Below are 24558 nucleotides of genomic sequence, written 5' to 3' on the forward strand. Positions count from 1 at the left end.
CTCTCTCTCTCTCTCTCTCTCTATATATATATATATAATTTTTTTTTTTTTCAGGATTCCAACAGAAAGTTCAAAAGAGCAGCATTTGTTTAATTTCTTTACACTATGTTATACTATTATGTTTTTCATGAGAACAATATAATAACATTCATTCTTATGCACCAATAAATCAATACGTAGTAATAAAAAACTATATTTATCTACTTCACTGTTCAAAGGTTTAGAATCAGTAGATTTTCTTTAAAGAAATGTATACTTTTATTTGGCAAGAATGCATTAAACTTATCAAAAGTGTCAGTAAATATAATCAGTAAAATATATTGCAATATTACTGTTTTTCCTTCTTTCAAAAACAAAAAAAATACAGATTTTTTTCTACTTTTGAACGTTAGTGTATTTACATTTTTATTTAAGTTTAATACAAAAAAATGCCATGCAGGCTTTTACCACATAGGGCTGGGCAGAATATCAAGTTTGTAAGATATATCGTTATTTTCTTTATAAGCGATAAGATATGAGGCAGTACCGTTTATATTGATATACAGTAGTTTGATATGAGCACATCTGAAAATATAGCTAAATATAGCTTAGGACACAGACTGAGCTGCTGCAGAGAAAGTGCATAATCCAATTTGTTTCAAACATGTGACAAGCTTCATATTAAGGCCTTTAAAAACTGGTAAGACATAGTTTCTAGTTTCGTTTCGGATATTAGTTTAAGCGGCTCGGTCCGTCATATGCTCTGACAAAAAGGCTGCATGTGCTGCTGACAGCTCATGGGGTAATCAAAATAACTTAACACAACTCTTTTGTAGTTTAGTGAATTTAACATTTCGCTTTAAAAGCTTTATTTTTGTTTTTAGATTGCAATGTTACAATGTTAGAATGAAATGTGATTTTAACCCTTTTTCGACACATAATATAAAGTCAAAAATACATTGTTACATTCAATTTATTTGTTTTCATACCCTGGGCGGTAAGTATAATATATATAAATATATATATTAAATACAGATTTTTTTTCCCATCCAAATAAAACCCTTATACCACAAATAATTAATGACAAATCATTAAGTTTTGAACTGATTCATTAAAACACAAATTAATCAAACACCCATTTTAACATGGCTTTTTCTACTTTAAATCACAGATGCAGTTAAATCTCACAAGACAAGGAAGGAGACCGGTTGCAAAACTAGTCTAATGACAGGTTCTTTAGGAAACCTAATGGCCAATTTAAAAGCTCATTAAAATCGCAGTGATATTCCCAGTGTTGCTTGGTTTGAATACTGCAGCAAACTCATCGGGAATGCATCGTGACTGGCCAGCATTAGTCTAAACCCTTCACCCTCTCCTCCTTTGCCTCCTCGACCATTCTGATCCTTTATCTCACCCTTTTCCACTCTCTCCACCTCTGGCTCCTCTCGTCCTCCTTCCCCTTGGCGGCAGTGTGTGGGCATGTGTGTATCAGTAATAAAGAGTAAATTCTCCTTGTCTCCGAGCAGAAGGCATGGCTATGAGACATATGGTTAGTGTTCCCAAGCTGAGGGTCCAGATCTCCACTGTCTAATGTATCCTCCTGCCTTAATGTCTCTTTAGCATCGTTAAACATTAATTACAGCCCTACTATCAATGTGTTAGTGCTCTGCTAATTTTCTAATATAGTTTTATTAGAGCATTGGCTTTGTCACAGAGGGCCTACGGATGAAGAGAGACATTTTTGTGAGCTCACATTCGCACAATGGCTGTTTGATGGTGTAATTGCAGCATAAGGCTAGTTTAGAACGCCATGCGCCGTTAGCGATCTGACATGGTTATAATTAGTGCGAATTCACAGTCACACAGCCACCGTTCACTGTTAACGTGCAAGAGCACAGGACTTCCTACCTGCTTGGGTTGGGTGAAGTTGACGTGCACCAGCCATTCCTCTTGAGACTTCACGTCCTTGGCCTTAATCTCCAGGCTACGCCCCTTCCTGTCAGATAGCTGCAGGGTTCGTGTTGCAAAAACCGTCCCATCTGCCTCTATCCGGAAATCTGCAGGGTCTCCGCTCTCGAAACGCAAGCCAGAACCTCTGCCACAGTCTACGAAATCCACTGCAAAAAGAGAGAGACAGTGGACTGAGTGCAGGCCTGCTTTGTTTTTAAACTGCAAACATCTTCTTTTTTTTTTTACAAAAAAACAAGCACACAGGAAATCACATTCCGCTCCTCCGCAAGGGAATAATGGTTTTACTTGAAAAGTGAGGACAAGGAGAGCCAGAGATGGAAAGTATGCACTGACAGAGAGAAAGAGAGAGAGATGGTAGGAATGGAGAGCAGGTACAACTTCTGAAGCTCTCCTGCATTATTCATGCTGAGACATCCCCTGCATGCCCCCAGGTGTGCTGAGGAACGGAGGAACAGGAGGACGAGGAGACAAAGAGAGAGAGGGATGGAAAAAGAGAGAAAACGGAGAAAAAGCAGAGTTGAGAGGTATCTGCACCACAACACTGGAGGGAATCGCATTAGAAGTACAGACATAAACAAAAATGAATGTGCTTTATTTATTATGCCGCAATTAGAGAACACATACAGACAATTACACGCCCAGAACTGAGAGAGACGCCGGGACGCTCTCCTATCAGGAAGCATTTGTTTTCGAGGAGCCTCGTATTGACTGGGCTCATTTGTCTGACATTTTTCATATTTCGAACAGAACGTCAGCTCTTATGATCCAGCCCAGGTGGACGGTGCACGTGATTTCTCGCCAATAGTTAACGTGAAACGATATAGCTGCGGTGGACGTACGATAACTGACAGGGATTAATTTTACCATTCATCAGTCCTGTCAGTACATAAACTACTAATAAAAACACCTGTAAGCAAGCACACTAAGGCGGATTTGATCCTTAAATGTAAACATGAATAGACTGCTGAATATGCACGATCAATTTGCATATCATTTAACAAGAACGTTTACAAGACTAATCATGGCAATGTACATGAAATCTGTCATGTGCAGGCAGATACGAGTCATCCTGCAGGGTTAATTAGCTCTTAATAGTGTGTCAAATTTGTAAACAAATAATCATCACAAGGCTTATTAGAGTAAATTTTCCAAATTTACTTCAAAACTAGTTTCCAATTAAATTCTCCAGATAACATAAATATAATATTTTCTTAGATAATAACATTTAACTTTTCAAAAAAAATTTTTTAGCCAGTAGTCCTTATGTTGCATGTGAAAACACTCAAAGAAATTGACCTATATAGTCCAATTTACAAACTACTATTATGAAATCTGAATTTTTAGTGAATCACAAATACACAGTGTGACCAGTGTAGTCTGATACCCCAAATTTAAACCAAAGAATTGCAGATTTAATCAGTCTTAAATACAAAACAACAACTATATAAGTATAATATACAGCATTTTCTTATATATGTCAGAAAAAAAAAGTCCAAATGATTTGGTATCAAACTGAATCAGGAAATCTGTATTAAAACAAAGCTGGCAGTAACACATTGAATCATGATGCTCAAACAGGAAAAGATGAGCTCAAGTCACTCCCTGGACATTTCCGTCCTTTCTCTACTATCAGTGTCAATAAAAATGGTGCGAAAGCCAAACTTCCATCTCCATGGAAATTTCCATCCTTTCTCTCACAGAGAAACACAAGGCAGCGAACACAGAATACATTTCCTCCTCACAGATGATTTTCACTCTCATAGGTGGCTTTCAACCCATCTGCTTTCAGTGTGTATGTGTTGCGTTGTTTTTGCAAGTGTGATTTCTTGCTTTCACGTATATGTGCGAGGTACAACGCTGATTTGCCATATAGCATTTAGGCAGGTCCGTAAGTAAATTACACCTTTCACTCTTGTTAATCACCATTTATTATGTGGGGACCTCTCAGGGTATTACAGTAGGTTAAAATAATCGCTCACTATTATTAGACATGGCAACCAATAAGACCTTATTACTGACTAATAGATAAAGACCTACTGAACGGGGTGAGCAATTATTATGTTTATCTGATTGTTAATATCAGCAGTCCTATCGTCCTTGCATGTTACTTGCATAAAGAGCATCCTATGTTGTTTAATTTTGGTTCTTCAAAATTAAAAGACTCCAATTCGTGGCCCCAGACGCAATGGTACCCATCACGGAGTAATCCGTTTAATGTAAAGTGATTGCCCTGATTGCACAAGATGTGCCGCTCGGCAGGTGTGAGGTGGTAGCTTGTGGTGTGTGTGTGTGTGTCAGCCTAGCTTGACGAAGTGCACCGAGTACGTTTTATTAGATGGCTGCACCAGTTTCGCCTGCAGCTGCATTTTCTCGTGCAGTTTTCATGAGGGGTGGGGGGGGGTGGTTGTTGAGCGCTATATGTCTACCACGCTGTCTCTTTCCATTACCAAGCACTGCTCTTCTAACGGATAAAACAGAGAGCAGTGTCTTTGAGTCTTTCTTCTCATCGCAATCTCTTCACGCGTCCCTGCAAACTCGGCTTAATGCGGCACGTAAAAGCCACATTACTCATCGCGTCTCGCAAGTAAACACGGTTTTGGTGAAAACAGTGGAAAGTGATTTAATTATAAGGGTGATTTAATGTAAGACAGAGTTTGCTTAAAATAATTCATTTATTTACATTTGAGGAAGCTTGCATGTATTTCTCAAAGCCCTCAGCAGATGAGCGCATATATAAGTCTTCAAACTGCAAATTGATTCGGATAAATAGATTTTATTTTTAAAAAAACTGATTTCTTCAGCTACATATAATGTGGACCTGAAAATATTCATCAACCTTGTACATGCTGAAGTGTGAAGTGGTTTTATTTGTTAAGTATTGATGATGTGGGATGCACAACATAAAACATCCAATCCTTTAGCTACAAAATCATGGGACAAACAAGGTCTGAAATGAACTGATACAATCTAAATAAGAGACAATTAAAGAAAAAAGCATCAATTTTCTGTCACTTTGACCAATGAGATGGGAAATAATTTGTCAAAGTGCTAAATGCAAGCAAAGAGGCTTGATATGCGCATGCATGCGTGTCTAAGAATGTACGAGAAGGTGATCAGACACCACACCACACCACGTGTTTGAGAAGCAAGACGAGAGTCAATTGTCCTTCACTATGTCTCTTCAAAATCACCTGAATGATTTTTAAGAGGCTGTTTTAAGGGGAACTGAAAATTTAAGGCAATTCTGCTAGTATTTATTCACCCATCATGTCGTTTCAAACCTGTATGCTGTTATTTTTTCTGAGGAGCACTAAAGTACAAATCTTTGAAGAACTGTTACGCAATTCTAGTCTTAAACCACACTGTATTTTAACCAGTGGCTTTCAAGCTGCAAAAAGGACAAAAGCACAGTAAAAGGTATCATACATATGACTTGTGTACTATATTCCAACTGTTCTGAAGAAACACAACAGCTTTATGTGATGAACAGACTGAAAAGTCGTTATTCAGTCATTTCCCTGAAGCTCTCAACTAGCCAACTTTATGGACATGGACACAACACAAGACTTTCAGTGAATAATTGGACTGGAACTTCTTTTTTGGAGAGTTTTTTTTGTCCTTGTTGGGTTTGAAAGCCTTTAAACTGGTGTAGTATGACAAGAGCTGAAAAGAAAAAAAGTCTATTTTGTGCTTGACAGAAAAGAAAAAATAATAATTTTAAACGACATAAGACATGGTGAATGTTATTTTAGTTTTTCCCCAAAACAGCACAAATTAAAACCTGGCCACGCGTACACATTGAAGCTGAAGTGCTGATTTGGTGAGCCAGCAGACGTGTGATGTGCTCTGTAAGCAATCTCTTTTTCCCATTTGCATTTAGCATTCAGCACCAACATCACATCTTTACCGCTCAAAACGTCCCCGCTATTCCCTCCCAATGGGACTCTTAGTTCATTTTAATACGAGCCGGCTTCAACTGGTACAAGCTTTTAGTAACAGCAAGACATAAATGAGGGAAGTAATGGAAAAATAGTTTTGTTTAGCCCACCACCCCCACGAGTGAGCGTAAAATAGCTGTCTTAATGTCGTCGTTTGGGGTTTCATGGTCTCCGAGACATACTGAGCCTTCCCGTGAAAGAATTCAGATGGATGTGGCACTTAGGACCCCATTCCGCACTGAGCAAAGCTGTCTTTTGTACCGCCTGCCTATAATTGCCCTTTTACCATGACTTTTCTAAGGGTGAGCTTCCTCTAATGGCCACATCGCTCAAGCACATCCCTCGGTGGATATGGCAACTTAAGTTTAACTCGTATACACTTCCCTCACCAAAAATACACACACAAAAAAAGACAGACACATTCACAAACACACCTAAACACAGGCTGAAAAATGCACCAATGGGAACTAAATCAATTCGAAAACCAAAGTGCCCATTAAACTGTTAGAGCTTTTCAGCTCATAAAGGGATTCATTATCTCTTTTGGAAACTGGAACAATATGTAGCTCCTATAATGAGCCAATGGCTATTTATTAGTTGCCAAAATTTAATAATGGTGAGTAACGGCTGCTTTTTATGTGTTTCTCCTTTAATGTGAATCATCATGAGTCTTTGATCCAAAAGTACAACTATCAACATACCGTATCTACTTCCCTCATGCTGTTTCCCCTCTAACAAAGCGAGTAAAACGTAGAAAGAGAATATGATGCACCCTCTTATAACATCTTCTTGTCTCTTTCCTCATTTGTTCAGATTTATTCTTTAGATCAAAAGAACATGGTGAATCTCACGCTTGATTATGCTCAATCTCAACCTGTTAAATGACGCATGCATGCTCAGATAAATACATGTATAGAGCACAGTGACATTACACTAATTTTCTGCCTCATACTAATGTAATGTCAGTATAACAGAAGGCTTTATTTAATTCAATCACAGAACTGGGTGATCTGTATATAAATGCCACTAACAAAAATAACGTTCATTCGCAGCTCAACAGTAAGTGTTCATCATTTTTACGTGAATTTTTTTTACTGGCTCCACTATTAAAAAACACACATTTTATTTTTAACAGAATACTATAATTAGGGATGCACAATATTGGATTTTTGTCCATATCCAATATGCCAATCATTTTCAACTCATTTTGGCCGATAGCTGATGCTAAACCGATACATAAATATTTTTTAATTTTGGTTAGTTTTTAACAGGAACTCATTGTTAGAATTAAATGAACAATAATAAGTTTACTTTATAATGACAGTACATTGAAGATTTGAAAATAACTGCACGGCTTCTCATACATTGATTTATTTGTGAGGGGCTGCCACAATATCAAAACTGACCGCCACAAATATATTTTCCAAAAGGCTTTGACTTTGTTGAATAAACATGAGCACTGCAAGTTTTAAAATCATAAACTGCTGCGGGTGTTTTTACATCACTGTATTTCAGAAGGAAACCGACTGTCTTCATTTTCTATGTCATTTTCATTTCATCTTGCATGTAATACCTGATAAAGCAGCATTTGTGAGCACAGCGCTGCTTTGTATACAGCCGTTACTGGAGAAACCTCTATCTCTCCCACTCTAATAGCACCTCCTGCCGGTAGAAAAATTATTTGCATAAACAGAGTGTAAGGCTGTGGGAAACACTGCTGTCGCTGCTGCCACTGCATGTGCTGTTATAGTTTACTCTATGTGTGTTCCCAGTTTAAATGCAGCTATCCAAAACAGTGAATCCAATCACCGTTCAGGCAAAACTTTGCTTCAGGAATGAGCCACAGTGCTGACGTGATCTAATCTTACTGTTGACGTGATCTATTCGCTAGCACACCCAGAGTACATGCGAGTTAATGTATAATGCCGATGCCGATATTGGCAGATAATATCGTGTGTCCCTAACTATAATGCTGTCATTAAAATATTTGCTGTCATAAAAACAATAGCAGCTATATTGTATATCATCATTTAATGTGACTCCAATAAGTTTTCTTTCAAATGAAATTAAATAATAAAGTCAATAGAAGTTATATTACACAGCTTTAATGCATGAAATGTCTTAAAATAAAACAATAAATATCTACATAGTCTAACAATTTAATGTAACTTCATTAAAATGCTACATTAAAAAAAAATAGAATAAAATAGAATCAATGGTAGTTATATTGTATATTAGTGGTCGACGATACTTTTTTCTGTTTGGCCGATGTATTCGAGACTTTTATTTTGACGACGCTGAGAGCGGCAGCGACTAGGCGCACACAGTGCTCACACTCTCTCTCTTTGTAGTCATCGTCATTAACAGTTCTGTCTAACACGGATAGCAGTCTGTTTAATAATCAGATAGAATGGTTCAACAAAGAAATTTATGTATACAGAAAGTATTATAACGATTGATTTTATATTAGGCCTATAAGTAATAGAAAGACATACATTATAATACTCTCTCGTTTGCCGTCAGCATTAAGCAAATATGCATTTATATAATTTAAACAAATCTCTGAATGACTAATGAACATGTAATTTCACAAATCTTGCAAAGTGGCGAATCCAGCTGTGAGATCTTGTGAAGTGTGCATTTTTAACCAGCATGATCACGTGTTCTCTGCGTGATGATCAGTCCGTGTGAATTGAATGCTTTAAACTATAAATTCGTGATTTCAAATTATACTGCACTTTATGTATTTGCCCACTCTTATATTCATGTCATTTTCACTGTGTTTATATGGCCTGTAAAATGAGGGTTACCCTGGCTTTATTTGAAAAATATGATTCCCAGTGTACACAAACTTCCCAGAATACTGAGTTCCCTGTTGGTTACAGTGTTTACTTTCTTTTTAATTATATTTTTATTAAATATTTATTTATTTGTGAAAAATACTGTCATCTAAAGTATGAGCATGTTTCTTCCTTCAATCCATTGTTAAATGATTTCAAATTTCTTAAATATTAACAATCGGCTTTATACCGGCTATCGGGCCCCCTGCTTTCCAAGATATTGGCATCGGCTGTCAAAAACCACTATTGTATATTATAACTTTAACTGATATGGACACATTCTTACAGATGCTTCTAACTCATTCTTTTAATTTCAACAAATTGTTTATTCCTGGAGCCATGTACCATGCTATTAATGTGTGTGTGAGTTTTTTTTTTAAGTACCCGGCAGTACTTGTACTTATGTTAATCTAATGAGTGCCATGTAAATAACATATGGTAATCCAATTACCATCTACCATCTGATACCGTCACTGCACCATGGTCGCGCCACAGTATATTTCTGAACAGGTCATTTGGTTACTCCCTGCTAACAAGTCTGACATCATCATTTGAATATTTTGGATTTACATGCAAATGCTAAGTTTTGACAAATGCTTTGCACTAGAAGAAGGTGTGTAGTAATGTTTTGTACAAAACGTGGATGCTAAACATGCCAACAAAACCCAGAATACAACTATACCCCACATTTCACATGCACAGCACTTGTCGGCTTATAACCATAAATGGCAATACAGCAGACACTTCCAAAATAGCACGAATAAAATGTGTGATACTGAATGCAGTGAGAGAGAAAAAAAAAATCATTTTCTGGCATTCAGCGGATAATCCCTGTCACAGACAAACTCAATTATTCATTCTGCATCATAATAGCACTAAGGGCCTTTAGGTTACTTTTTCAATCATAAATTTTAAGTGCAAAACTTTGCATGTATTTTTGTGTATGTATGTACGCATGCGTGCTATGTCATTTTAACCTCTGACTTCGCTAGATTGGTGGTGTCTGTGAGGATTTAGGATTTATGACCATGTGCAGCGCCTCACACACATAAACACACACTAAAGCACACAAACATGCAGCATATGGCAGGGGCACCACGCCAGCCTGATCCTGAGGACACAAAATGGGCAGGGCATTCCTTTGCTGTCTGTTCTCACACAAATAAAAAAAAAACTTGTTTTACAAAATATACAAACAAAAACTGATGTGTAAGACCTCTGACTAATTGTCAAGCACATCGTGGGCCTTTATAGCAAATGGCTTCATGTTTTCTGAGTTAATTTAAACATTTCAAACATTGAGCAAATTTATTGCTATAGTATTCATTACAGACCAGATAATTCCATATTAAAATGTTGTTTGAGACTGTCATTCTGTATTTACTCCTATGATTGCACTATAACATGGAGCCTATTATAATGTGTGACCAAATGTCCATGACAATTACTATTATTTGGGTTTGAAAACCCAGAAAATTGCTTTTGTGACAATGCTGCCTGTGGGGACGCTGACTGGGTCACGAAATTTGCCGCGTCAATGGACAGACATTACAGTTGCAACCCTCTTCCCCTGCCACCTGTATGTTATCATGTCTCCTACACGTATTGCGCACTTAAAGTACTCGTATTTAATAGAGCATGAAAATGTGAGAAATACGTCTTCTTATTAGGGATTCAGAAAAGCATACTTAAAGATAACATAAAACGGTATTCACAACTCATTTAAGTGCAGTAATGAGGGTATTTCAGGGTGAAACAGAACATTCAGCAGGCAAAAATGTAGAGTGGGATTATATCATTTAGTACTTGATTGGGTCATGCAAAGTGAAAACATGTTAGATTACGATATTAATATTATTTTGCACCTGGCATTTGGTATGTTTCAAAGGTAGAAAAGGCCTAGAATTGGATCAAAGTGCACATTTCTTTTCAAGGCTAATGTGCAATATGACTAAGGGACATTTATTAAACTAAATTTAGTTTTGATTTCAAGTTGTCTTTAAAGCATCTCTCTGCTGCAGCTTCTTAAATGTGGTCGGGTTACTGTAGTTTTGATCTGAAGCAAGGATGGTTCACTGAAAACCATATTGATCTTAATATCAATATGTCCATCTCAATGCATATGGTGGTCACAGCCCTCAATTTGTTTAAGGATCAGAAACACAACGAGAGAACCATGTCTGACATAAAATAACACTGATCTGCTGCATTAAAGCAACACAAAGCACTGCAGTATCATGAATGGACATAGTTACAAAGACAGGAGGACTAGTGCTGTAATTCAGATAGAGGTTCTTTTATTATTGTTAAGCAACAAAAGGAGGAAATAAATAAATGGGGGTGAAAAAAAAATGACACATTGACTCAAAGCACAAGAATAACACAGACAGGTTCCCACCCTTTGTGACCAATGAATTTCCATAACATTTCAATGACCTTTACCATATGGATTCATGCATTAACAAATTACTTACACTACTTAGATTTAAAATGAATGAATGAATGAATAAATTCACTCAAATTTGCTAAATTGTTTTACTCAATATCTAGCTGAAAAGCCCAGAACATTCTACATATCAAAAATTTTATTTTATAATATACAATTATTGTTCATGACATTTTAGGACTTGTAAAACAATAAAAACTGTGATATTTCCAGTTTCCAGCCTTTAAAAAAGGAAGTATATAAATAATTTAAAGACTGACATTACATTTTCTGGGACGTTGTGAACCTGCAAACGCTCTCTCAAGTGTTCAAAGTTTGATGTAGAATGGATGGTAAGCCACAGGAATCATTAATTGGATGTTGATGGAGGGAGGAGGGGTTTATACAGGCTTCAGATTATGTGTGTGTGAGTGATTGAAGACTCCCTTGGGTCAGCAACGCTGACCATTGGAAACGCTCTGCATTGTGCATCACAAAGACTGACAGGAAATAACAAACTGCAAATAATTGCAAACATCTGCACTCTCTCTCACAGCACTGAACGCAGATGATACTGTAATTTACCAAGATTGCTCAACAAACACAGCAGTGTGTATGTTAACATATCTGGCTGCCTGAGGTAAAAACAGTCACTTTAATCTACAACGCATTTTATAATCTGCCTGTTCTATAAAACATGTCAGTATTTGTGTATGTACCTGCATGCCGTGAGTGTTTTCACGGCTTCTTTTAATCTGTATTTAGAAAGCACAGATTGAAAACGCAAACAAATGAAGACAAAAGCAGGATTAGACTTCCTCAAATCTTAAGTTCCCGGGAAAATAATAGTGATCTGAGCTCAAGCCCTGATTAAATTTATAGTGTGTGCATGCCTTGTGTGTTGGCATCCCTGCGTTATTTGTTTGAGAGGTTCTTTCTCTTTGATCTCTTGATTTGAGACACAACAGCCGAGGCCGAGGTTATTAAAACCGTCTGTGTCAACAGACAAAAGCAAAAAAACAAACCGCAACACAAAACCAAAAACCACTGTTGTATAGAATCACGGTGAAACCCTAAGGGAACAATATTTTGGTATTTGCATAGCGTCTCAACGAGGCCCTAATACAATGCAAACAAAATTGTGAACGAACCACTTTTGCTATTTCGCACACTCGGATGTGGTGAGGGTGCAGAATTGCGGATATTGATTTTTTTCGGCTAGCAGAAATCCATAACCTCCTGTTCATAACAGATGCCCATTAGATCCTGCAGTTCAGAGAGAACCATCCCTATTGTGGCCACTAAAAAATAGAGCTAAAATGTTTTTGAACAGGGTGTTTGAGGAAATGAAGTACCTGTCCTCAGGTGCGTCAACGATACAGGCAGACTTTGTGAAACACGACTCCAGCGAGCCTCCAGAGGTCTCAAATAGGCTCATAGTGCAAAAATGAGCCATGGAGGATCGTCTTTCATTATCGACACTTCTCTGCGAGACACCTGATACCTTTTTAAAGGCAAAGGAAGGGCGTATGCCAACTACTAATGCTAAAAGCAAATCGAATCCCATGCAGTTATAAAGTAATGCGTGTGTTTGAGGTGTTGTTTCTAATACTGGGTCAGAACTACAATAACCATAATGCATCAGGATGGCAGACTGGAGTGTAATGAGATTTGTACAAGCACTGACCCAGATAACCAAGCCCGCAGTGGAGGAGTGTGTGTGAGTGTGAACGCATTGCGATTTCCCTTTGCGAGTACAAAAAAGCAAATGTTTGGAATAAAGTTACATGTGCTTTTGTTTTAGCGGACATTTGCGCATCCGCTGCGAGCAGAAGAACAAACGCTTTCGGTGTCTGTTAGTATAAGTGTGTCAGCTTCTGTGTGTGAACAGTGACAGCTGGGGAGACAGTGGGATACAGTATTGCGGACAAGGGCGGACTTAGTACTTTGATATGTGTGCCGGGAGGTGTGCGTGTGTGTATGTGTGTGTGAGGATTATCGCCAACTGAGCAGAAGAAAAACAAGCAAGAGATGTATTTCAAAATTCTCAAATTACATAACTATGTGCAGATGTAACACCCAGATAAAACTATCAAACAATCCTCCCGTACAAGCATACGCTTTTGATTTGTAGTGGACGTCAAAGATTCCTCTGGCTGTGCAGTCACGTTTGCGCCTGGCTAGTTTTCTGTTGACTCAGGAACAATAGTCTCTGCGCAACCGAGCTCAGCCAAATGGGACGAATTAGGCCAGGTTGCCTAGCTCCGTGCTGGTCGCCCATGACAACCCCAAGGCCTCCAGCTTGGAAGGGTTTTTGCAAAGGGGTGGAATAGAGTTTCATTCGGCCACAAAACACCTCCCCCAAGGCTCGCAAAACAATGTTGGCCGTGTCAAATCAATCGGCAACGCCCAAGGACATCAATATGGGGCCAATAAATTTCGCTCGAGGGAAGCCCTCTCTCACCTCTCCGGCCATATGGGAAACATTGCAATAACGTAGTTGCAACACTTGGCCAGCACAGATATGCCAGTTGTAACAATGCAGCAGAAGGATGGCGCCGTATTAACGTTGGAATTCGCACAGGTGATAGAGTATTGTGAAAATAAAAGATGGAAAGTTGATAGTGGAATAATACTGGGGCTCAGAAATGGGGCATGGGAGAATGTAACAAAAGACACAAAAGCTTGTCTCCATTGAGGAACGGCTGAGTGTAAACCGCGAGAGCGTACACTAGTAAACGATGCTTCAAAGGAAAGGGTGAGACAATACAACACAAAGATGGGAATATCAGGATGAGACAGACAGGGACGAGTGAGAAAGAGAGAGAGAGAGAGAGAGAGAGAGAGAGAGAGAGAGAGAGACAGCGATCAAGGCGGGGGGAGACAGATCGAGATGATGTCAGTGTTGTAAGTATTGAGATAGCCCCCCAGAGGAAAACCGGATTCAGGTCCAAGCTGTTCTTTTTTGTACAGTTAAAGTCAATGGTGATTTATAATGGCAAAAACCGTAATACTGTCTTGAAATTTGCAGCTTACAAATTAAATAACTCAGTTTACTTGGCAGCCATCTTGGAAACCTCAACAGGAAGATGTTTATAATAATTACTGTGATTGTTGTCTGACATAATTATTTCAAATCAACTATGAAAATATAAAGTATAACTGGCTTTTTTGAGTTTTCATGACAGAAAATATAGTGAATATCAACAGATAAATGGGAAACAAGTAAATGTAGGGAAAATGTAGAACAGGTATTAATGAATGCTATATATATATATATATATATATATATATATATATATTAGGGCTGGGCGATATATCGAATATTAGCGATAATATCGGAATAATTTTGACGACGATGTACAATTTGAATATATCGAATATTTCAAATTCAAGCATACTTTCCCAAAAGAACGCGCCGAATGTCCAAAAAAGGAACCTGTAACTGCTGACTGCTCTACGCCCCTCTACTACGAGAGCTGTAATGATAGCGGTTGCCAGATAACAAGAGTTTAAATCTCCGAATCAGTGCTCCACTGTTACAAGGATACATTTTCTGCCCGGTGTTTGCTTATTTTAAGCAATCTGGCAACCATGCGCACGTGCTCACTCCTCATTGCGGAAGAGCCGCCGACGATAATCTGAAAACACTAACAAGCTGGAATTGAGCGATCTAATGAAAGCGTCGTTCAGCCGGTCTGTGTTCTGTCGTGAGATCTCAACTCTATTGTTTGCGTTTGTGATCGCAAAATAAATGCACTTACTCGACCGCTGATGTTTGAATAGAGAAACATAGGCTATGGCCATTTGGAATTACTATTGGGGAATTTCACTGATATGTTTACCAGTTTCCATAATATAGACAGAGAGAATGCAAAAGTCTTTGGTATTCATTTATATATATTTATATATTTTGACAGTTGACAGACTTGTGTTCTTAGCTTAAAAACTTGTAAAAAAAATTAAAATAAAATACTTATCCCAGTTGCATAGTTTAAATTGTGAATTGCATGCACTAAAAAGCTGACAGAATGCACTTTCTGTAACTGTTACTTAATTTGCACTGCTTCAGTTACATATAGGCCTACATATGCATTCATTTAATAAAAAGCAGTAAGTGATCTCTTGGTCTAGATTTTTTAACTGCTTAAATTAGCTGTTTAATCTAAATGTTTTTTTTTTAATGGGCAAAAGAAAAGTTTTGTTTTATTTTTTATTATTTAAATGCAAATGCAAACATATCGAGATATATATCGAATATCGTAAAAAATTTGACAATATCGAGATATCTTTTTTTTTTGTATATCGCCCAGCCCTAATATATATATATATATATATATATATATATATATATATATATACAGTATATATAGTCTACAGAGTAAGACTTCAAGATATAAAAAAAGGAAGATAGTGATTATTATGGGATTATCAAAGATAAGAGAAAAACAGAACAAAATAATAAGGGTAAATATTTACAAAATACAAAATAAGGCTAATCAAATTTAGTATAAAAAATTCAAAGCCAAGAGGCTAAACACTACACTATGTGTGTTATCAAAAATCATGGCATAGTTTGTTATTAACTATTTGAATCTTTTTATTTTAATTAAATTATCATATTTTCTAAATACATTTATTCAGACTGCTGGGAAGCAGCATACATTTGTTGATTGTGAAAATTAAAATTATTCACTTAAAAAGTATAAAATTAGTTCAAATTTGACTTGCTGTGGAACGAGCAAGAATTATATAATAAAAATGTACTGTATAAGACTGAAATTAGATTTATTGATGATAAATACAAACATGGTTACTCACATGCACTTTATTAGTCCTATTTCAGAAAAGAAACCTGTTTCTTATCTATTTTATGTATGACTGCCAAATATGAATCAAGTTTATTAGATTGTTTATGTTCAAGCTGTAATCCAATTTGATATGCTATTCAAACATGTCCGTCTTAAATTCAGGCCATGGCAACATGCACCTTTTAATACTGATAAGATATTAAATGATTTCAGAATTTAGACAGAATACAGCTACAGTACATCAGTATGAACTACACTGATACTTTTCTGATAATTTTGTGCTTTTCAATGTCTGACATTACAAACCACCATCCACTTTCACTGTAAAGAGCTTGCTTGTCCATTCTGCTTAACATCTCCTTTTGCATTCACAACACAGTTTTGGACTGTCACCAGATTAACTAAATGATTTTTGGGTGAACTACAGCTTTAAGCTGGAGAACAGAAGTCACATGAGCCGGTCCAATTATCACCTCCTGCACCCGCTAACTCCTGTGCCAGCTATGTCTTTTCTCATTAAATACCAGAGAAATCATATTTAATCGCCATTTCTTCCTCTCCTGTTGTGCGTGTGTGCGTTTAAAAAAGCGGACCCATATCGGGCACAGCTGCAATTCATTGTCCTGTATTGAGGTCATGCTAGCTTTACCCCGATCCAAATATATCCCTCCATCTTACGGGAAAACGCAAGAATTCCACTTCACACTCTCTCCCCTCGCTTAGCTGCTGACACACCTAAATCAGTGAGCGAGCTGATAGCAGAAGCAGAGGTGTGAGGAGAAGGAGAATGAGAGGAAGAGAGTAATAATAATGGGATGAGAGCATTTGTATTGAAGCAGAGATGGACACATGCCTGTCCAGCTGTCCCCTCTCTGATGTAGGCTATCCTATATCCTGTAAAAACACACACACTTAGACAGAGGAGGGAAAATGATGCATTTGTCTGAGACATACCGATCTAGGCTTATCCTGATTGTCGGGGGGCTTGAGGGTAAGGGGTACTTACAGCTGTCAAGCGGTGGGCTCTGATGGCATTATACATCCATATATACACACACACATACATATGTGCAAAACGGAAATCCAGTGTTGTTGTCGGATACCATTAGGATGGGATTAACCCGTCATTTACCATCATCGAATAATAGCTCCCACACTCATGCACAATTACGTTTTCGTCTGTAACCCTTTATGGATGAAGATTAGAATAACACAAATACCAGCCAGATTAGGGGTGGGGGGGAGGGTGTTTTGGGACGGGCGGCGAGACGGAGATGGGGTAATGTCTGCTGGGTTCACTGGAATGTGCGTTTATTTGAAGTGCGTCGACTCGCATTCTTCATGCCACAAGTCAAGGCAACATAAACACTAATAAAGCATTAAAAGAGCTCCTGCCAGGCACACACACACACACACAACTGTATGCTAAAAATGTGTGTCCCGTATCTTCCCTCTGCAGGATGGGAGAAGGAGAGATTTGGCAGAGCATGAAATAGACCACGGCCATAGGAGCGCATCTAACACACACACACACACACACAGACACACACACACACACACACACACACACACACACACACACACACACACTGGGAGGAAAGCATTGCTCCATTCAGTGGGCTGTTGTGGTGTTTGTGGTGTTTTGTTTATGAGCACTGTGAATCACTGGGATGGTATTGATGACATCATAATTGGCCTTTCCATGTAACTGTGAAAACACTAACAGGATTCAGGAATGATTCATAAATTCACAACCACCATCTAAAATCAACAAGAAAAACATTAAATCCAGTCATTTGTTTCTATCCATTTTTTCTGTCTGAACTGTTTTCTTTCTTTTAACTAGAAATGTGGAACATAACCTAATAAAAATAGTTCAGTTGTTAAAAAAATTAGTTAAAAAAATAGTTAAGCAATTGATAGTATGCTATATAATATGCTACATATGTATATGTGACCCTCTCTGTGAAATCCAGGCTAAAGTCTCAGAATCAAAAGACAACAAGCCTCAAAATTTGATTTCAACCATTCATTTCGTTATGATTTAAATCTTTGACATGGTCTTACTATTAGTCAATATAAAAAGATATCAAGGTTGTTGTTTTCAAGAATGTTCTTCACCTTTTGAAGGATGATTTTACGTAGAAAACAGTAAATCACCAACAAAATTATTTTAGCTGGGTTTTCACATCCAGGATTCCTGATTCGTATAATTGTATAGAATATAATTGATTTCTATAAAGTAATTATTTGCTTTGCATTACATTCGAACATATGCAAACTATATATATATATATATATATATATATATATATATATATATATATATATACTAATTGACCATCTTGACCCATCCCTAAACCTTGACTGCTCTCTCCATCACACTCCAGCATTTGGATCAAACCTTCATATCTCTCAATCATCGTCTCCCCCAAAAGCCCCTGCCTCGGCCTGATGATTGAAACCAGACTTCAGTGTAGTTCAGCCGCCCCCGCAATCTCCCAGCACTGCAACACCCAACCGCAAACTCCAGGCACGTAGAGGTCAGCGGCCCTGACCAGTGTGTGTGTGTGTGGGAGAGATCGTGAGCAGTGGGCTTCTGAACCCCGGGCTCTGTTTAGCAGCGGTCAGCCTTTGATGACACAAAAACAGCCTTTTACAGCCAGTGCTGCACAAACATGCTCAGAAACAGAGCAAGAGTCGCGATCCGATGGGGATCTCTTAGTCTCACCGCAAAAACATGCTACGATTAGCATACACGGCACATAATTACCTGTTTCCTGCGGTTAAACACCATTACTGCGTAAATGATGTCTAAAATGCCTTCTGTTCAACGATCAATAATCCTCTGAGTATGAAAACTCAAACCACACCCATGTTTCCTCTTTTTCTCCTCTGTTTCTCTCCTTTCCTCTCTCTACCCCTCCCCTCGATCCAATATGGTCAGCACAGTGGGACAGAATCCATCATTGCGACAGAAACTAGGGCATCCCGTATGAACTTGCGTAGAGCGTTTGAAAGCATGCGTGTGAGAAATAAAGTTGTGTGCAAAATTAGAGACAACAGAGTTTTTGGGTCACCTGACCTCTGACAACAAAAAGCCTGAGAGAATGGAATCAGACAGTTGCCTTGACACCAAAGCACCCAATAATAATCCCCCAAAGTCAAAAGGGGCTTACGTGTGCACGTGAGAGAACGACAGATAGAGAGGGACAGAATGACTTTGATGATTGTGTTTGCTTAGCGTTCCGATAAGAGGTTGTGTACTGAACATGTTTGTTGTACTCTTAAATGTCAACTTTTTATTATTTAATTAAAAATATTACACAAAAATAGTCACTTTTATTTTTTGTATAATTATATGTAAAATGATTAAATATTTTACATAATGTTTTATATGAGCATTAATAATATTATATAAAATGTATTATATTTATAAAATGTACATTACATATTTATTTATTTTTATTATAATATATGGTATTTTATATCAATATTTCACTTTATTTAATTATAATATTGTATTTTATAATAATATTTTCTAACACATTTAAATATGTTAAATTAAAACAGGTAATGCTATTGCTTGTGATAGTCTCACACAAATTAGAATAGTTTAAAATAATAAACAAATGAGTAATATTTTTTAATAACTATAGTGTTAAATGAAATAAATATATTTATTTAACAAAAATATTATATTATATATTTTACATGTATAATTCATACTCATATTTTATAGTTTATTTATATTTAATTCTAATAAATTATATTTATTTAATCTAAATATATTAATTTATTTTAGATTTAAATGTATAATTTATATAATATTTTATAGTATATTTACATTTAATTATAATCAATTGTATATCTCACATTCATATTTTCAAGCACATTTAAATGTGTAGGTTTTTCCATGTTTTTAAAATTATTTTTATTAAAAAAATAAACAATTTATATACTACTATATTACTATATTATATACTATTTGTTGCTCATTATCTATTTAATATTATATGTTTATATTATATACATTTCTTCTTATAATACTCTAATTTTATAGTACTATTTTTTTAACACTGCTGTTTTTAAACAAGCTAAAAACAGAATTTGTGATGAGGCCTTGTCAAAATGTTGGCAGGATGAGTGCAAATCTGATCTACTGGCCAGACTGGGCCATGAGAAAAAAATCCTTATTGTTTATCCCTGCTTAAGCTTTGCCAAAACTACAATCCAGCTCCATAAGCAGCCAATGATAACCATCGAACACAGCTTGAGTCGTCTCTGATGTCATTCTTTATTCTTTGAAAATACAGCTTATGTTAGAGCAAAGCACTTCTCTAAAAATATCTGTGGAAAGGGCTGAAGTCACACTGGACGGATTTCAGGCCTCCTCACCCCCCCCCGCCTCACCAAACCTTGAGACCAGCTGACTAAAGAAACATTGTGGTGCTGAAACTAAGATTTTTACAGCGATTTAACGCAACATTAACAGGTGCACATACACACAGACGCTAATGAGAGCACGCCGGAACTCGTGGTCCACAGTAATCCTGGTATGTCTGGTACAGACCACCCAAAATTTATATTGAACTGTAACCTGGCTACAAAGGTCTATTTTTTGGTCTTTCCCCAGTTCACTACCCAAGAATTAATCCTTTCTTTCTTCTCTCTTTCTTTCGTTTCTCACATGCATCAGCTCTCTCATATATGTATGCTCTGATCAATACTCTTAGGGTCTTTGTTTTGCCAGATCGATTTAGGGTAATGAAGTCCATGTGGCCAAATCCTGCAGGGGGAGAGAGAGCGATTGTCAAGCCCAGAGGTTTGACCGTATGCAGATCAGAGCTGAGGCTTTCGAGAGGTCACGTTTTACTCTCATCCGTTCTACTTTACCTCTTTAACACAGACTACCAAACGGCCATTAATTAAGCATTAATTAAATCTCGTCCCCCTGTTGGATTTAAACAATACTGTAAATGGGCTGTGCATATTTTTCCAGTCTTAAAAGGATAGCTTACCTAAACATGAAAATGATCATCCTGAATCTGTATGACTTTCATCCTTCTGCAGACAACATTGGACCCTACTGACTTTCAGTGTGTATGTGAGTGTGTGTGTGTGTGTGTGATTCAAAGGAAAATGAAAGTCATACAAACTCATGAAGGTGAGTAAATTTTGGGTGAACTACTACTTTAAATGAATATCAAAATATAGTCATTGGTTTAAAAAATAAAACTGTGACAGTAAAGGCCAAAATGGGTGGATTTGGATTGAACTGATTTCTGAGACTCAAGTTTGTTCAGAATGTTTCAAAGTGTTCAAATTCACCTAAAAATTCAACTTCTGTTCTTGTTAACTCATGTTAATGATGTTCCAAACCTGCATGACTTTCATTCTACCATTGGGATGGCAGTGACTTTAAATCTATCGAGAAAAATAAAATAAAATATATATATATATATCTCTTCTTTTGGGTTACACAGATAAAGAAAGTCACAGAAGTTTGGAATGACATGAGGGTGAATAAATGGTTTCATTTAACATTTTTGGGTAAACTATCATATTAAATGAAGACATAACTCTATTCAAATTGAGACTCAAATCGAAATTGAAACTTCTGTCCTTATTTAGTCACCTTCATATTTTTCCAAACCTCTATGACTTTCATATTTCTATGGACAACATTGGACCCCTTTTACTTTGAGTAAATGTACAAAAAAAAAAAAAAAAAACCCACAAGACATTTTCACAGGAAAATGAGTCACACAAGTTTAGAAGGACATGAGGTTGAATAAATGGTTTAATTTTTCTTTTTTGGTTGAACTATAGCTTTAAATGAAGATGGAAAGCACAGTCGTTGGCGATGTGATCTTTAAAAATTATGACAGCAAAGGCCGAACTGGGTGACTCGCTCTGTCACTCAAGCAAACGGGCGAATTAGGACTGAACTGAACTCTGACACAAATTTTGATGGTGAACTAAGTAGATAACAATCCACTCCTGCAAAGTTTCCTCTCATCCGGGGTTTTTATGTTTCTTTTTTGGTTAATTAAAAATGTCAGCTCATTATCACATGTATACGCACACAACAAAGAATTCCGGTGCCTGAACAAATAAGACAATAGCACGCTTGGTAATCTTTAGTCTGCTCATTAGGTACTTCATAATAAATTTAAAAACACTGAAGGGACAAAGCACCAGGAGTGCCCCCCCCAAATCTACCTCTCTCTTTCTCACAGTGTTTTGTTTCTCACTCACTCCCTTTGCTCTCTGGATTCCTGTAACCGTTCTTTAATTCCACCTCAGTCAGTCTATTGAGGGGCAGTGAACCACATGCTGATGACCTCACAGCCGCGTTCTGATTGGTCAATCTCAGTGACAAACAGCCCCCACATGAGCCAGACAAAAAAGCCACTCTGTCTCTGTAACTCTCTCCCCCCTCTCGGTTGACTCATTATTGTTTTTCGGCTCTTTTACTTGTTCACAAAACCAGGCAGAGCTGAAAGTTGGGTTTCATAGGCTCTAATCGGAAGTGATCAAAAACAAACACCGCCTTCCGGAGCGGTGCGATGCGTGCGATACGGTAATCACCTCTCACCTACTGCATCTTCCTCTGATCATTTGCTCGCTCCTGTTTTAAAACAGATCAAATGAGGTAAAAACAGGTTCCTGTGAAGGCAAGGAGGACACGGAGAGAGAAAGAGAGAGAGAAATTTGAGGAGTGCACATTCTCAGTGGTTAAAAGAGGCTTGAGTAAGGTATTTCATGGGAAAAAAGTTACAAAATGACTCCTCTAGTGAAACAAGTTTGTCTTAAAACTTCAAAGCAGCATCTCTGTTCAGAAGAGATGGGAGAATTATATAAAGAAAAGAAAAACAGATGAAAGCTGGAGAAGAGGCTTAGGAGGCCTAAAACCAAAAAAAAAAAAAAAAAAAAAAAGGTTTATTGGCATGTCAGGCTGTGCATACCATGAATATTCATGATATGTTTCAGATGTTTTTTTTTCTGGCAATATAAAACTAAGAAAATTGGAAAACACAATGATTTTAACATGCTTTTGGCCATTAGGTTTCCGAAAAAGGAAGTGAGACTTAACTCGTCTCAGATTTAAACTTTAAAATGAACAAAATTGACCTGGTGACTTGGTATTTTTTATATATATACGCACACACACACAACACAGTTCCGTTAAGCAGTGCAACTGTTTTCAAAATGAACAATACAAGTTTCTTGATCCCCAAATGAGCATATTAAAATGATTTCTGAAGGATCATATGTTGAAAATTCAGATTTGCAGTTTTATGATCAAAATAAATATAGCTTTAGTAAAAGATTAGTTCCACACTTTCGAAAAGCAAATTTAAAAACATTATAAGCATATTTATATGTAAATACATGTATGTATATTAATATAAATGAAATTGAGCAATTATTAAAAATAAGATGCTTTGATTTATTTTTTCACTACACGTTTACTGTATTTAATTTCTTACATTACTAATTTTAAATCTGCTTCACAAACAATGGATGTTGTCAATTGACACACAAATATCAAAATACAATAAACAGTCAAAAGACACACAAAAAAAGAAAAGCCTTCTTTTCACTTTATATCTACATCTCCCAGACCCACAGGAAGCGAATTAAAATCCTTTAGAGCAGCAAAGTCTGCATAAGCACATTCTTTGGGTAGGAATCACCGAGTGGGCTCAGTGAGACAGCACTAACTGTACATTCCTCTGTCCCACTTAAAAAGAAAAGGAGGGACCGAGGGGGAGAGAGAGTGAAAGAGAGACTGCAGGGGAGAAGAGAAAGTCTTCATCCCTAAGTCACTTGCCTAAAAAGGACGTGATGAATGAATGTCAGCGACACAAAACATCAACCTCATGTTTAACAAGAGACTCCCCCAGTCCTCTATCGGGTGGGGGGGGGTGGTTAGAGAAAAGTGAAGGGGGAGGGAGGAGGATGATGGGAAGCGAATTTTTGCATCCTTTGACAAAAGGCACTGTGCGTAACAGAGTTCACATTGACTTGCTAACTGTACAGGCTGAAATGGTAATGAAACGAGAGCCGCTTTTGTGTTCATGTGGTCACTGCGATACAGCTCACCTTTCCACAGAAAAGGACATAGGAAGTGAATCAGTGAGTCAACTGTGAGATCAAATGACCAGTCTTTGTGAGCGTGATACAACTCTGCCATCAGCAGTTCCTGACTCACACACTTACTTGGGAAATTCCTATCAGAGTGTGTGATATGTCGACTCTCAGTGTGAAACTTAAAGCAAGTGTTATCACTTTTATTGTAATTGTCACAGGAGTGTGTGTGTGTCCCACAGTTCGTAAATAGACCTCAAGAGGCTCAAAGCTACAGCTTGCGACCGTCTGTTCGTATTCTAGGACTTTCTCTTCCACAGTAACCCATGAATAAGTCAACGATATGGAAATGTAAAAATATGTCGCTTGTTAGAAGTCGCATAACACTTTTAGACAAGAAAAAGAACAACTCTACGGCTCTCTGGGACAAAAATATTTTGCTTAGTGACGCACAACCAAAAAATATTCTGCAAAAAAAGCAGTTTTGGTTTCAGACT

The 24558-nt window shown here is 37.2% G+C and overlaps 1 protein-coding gene across 1 annotated transcript in view; it reads right to left on the bottom strand.

Annotated features, from left to right (window-relative positions):
* The window catches only part of cdh2 (cadherin 2, type 1, N-cadherin (neuronal)), a gene marked incomplete at its 3' end in the record, with an annotated part of 44369 nt that overhangs the window by 15186 nt on the left and 4625 nt on the right, over positions 1 to 24558 (bottom strand). Inside the window, exon 3 of the mRNA XM_059513635.1 lies at positions 1888 to 2096. Within this exon, the coding sequence (XP_059369618.1) occupies positions 1888 to 2096 (209 nt within the window). The remainder of the gene's footprint in view (positions 1 to 1887; positions 2097 to 24558) is intronic.

The sequence above is a fragment of the Carassius carassius genome, chromosome 27, assembly GCF_963082965.1.
Source record: "Carassius carassius chromosome 27, fCarCar2.1, whole genome shotgun sequence".
NCBI classification, from domain to species: Eukaryota; Metazoa; Chordata; class Actinopteri; order Cypriniformes; family Cyprinidae; genus Carassius; species Carassius carassius.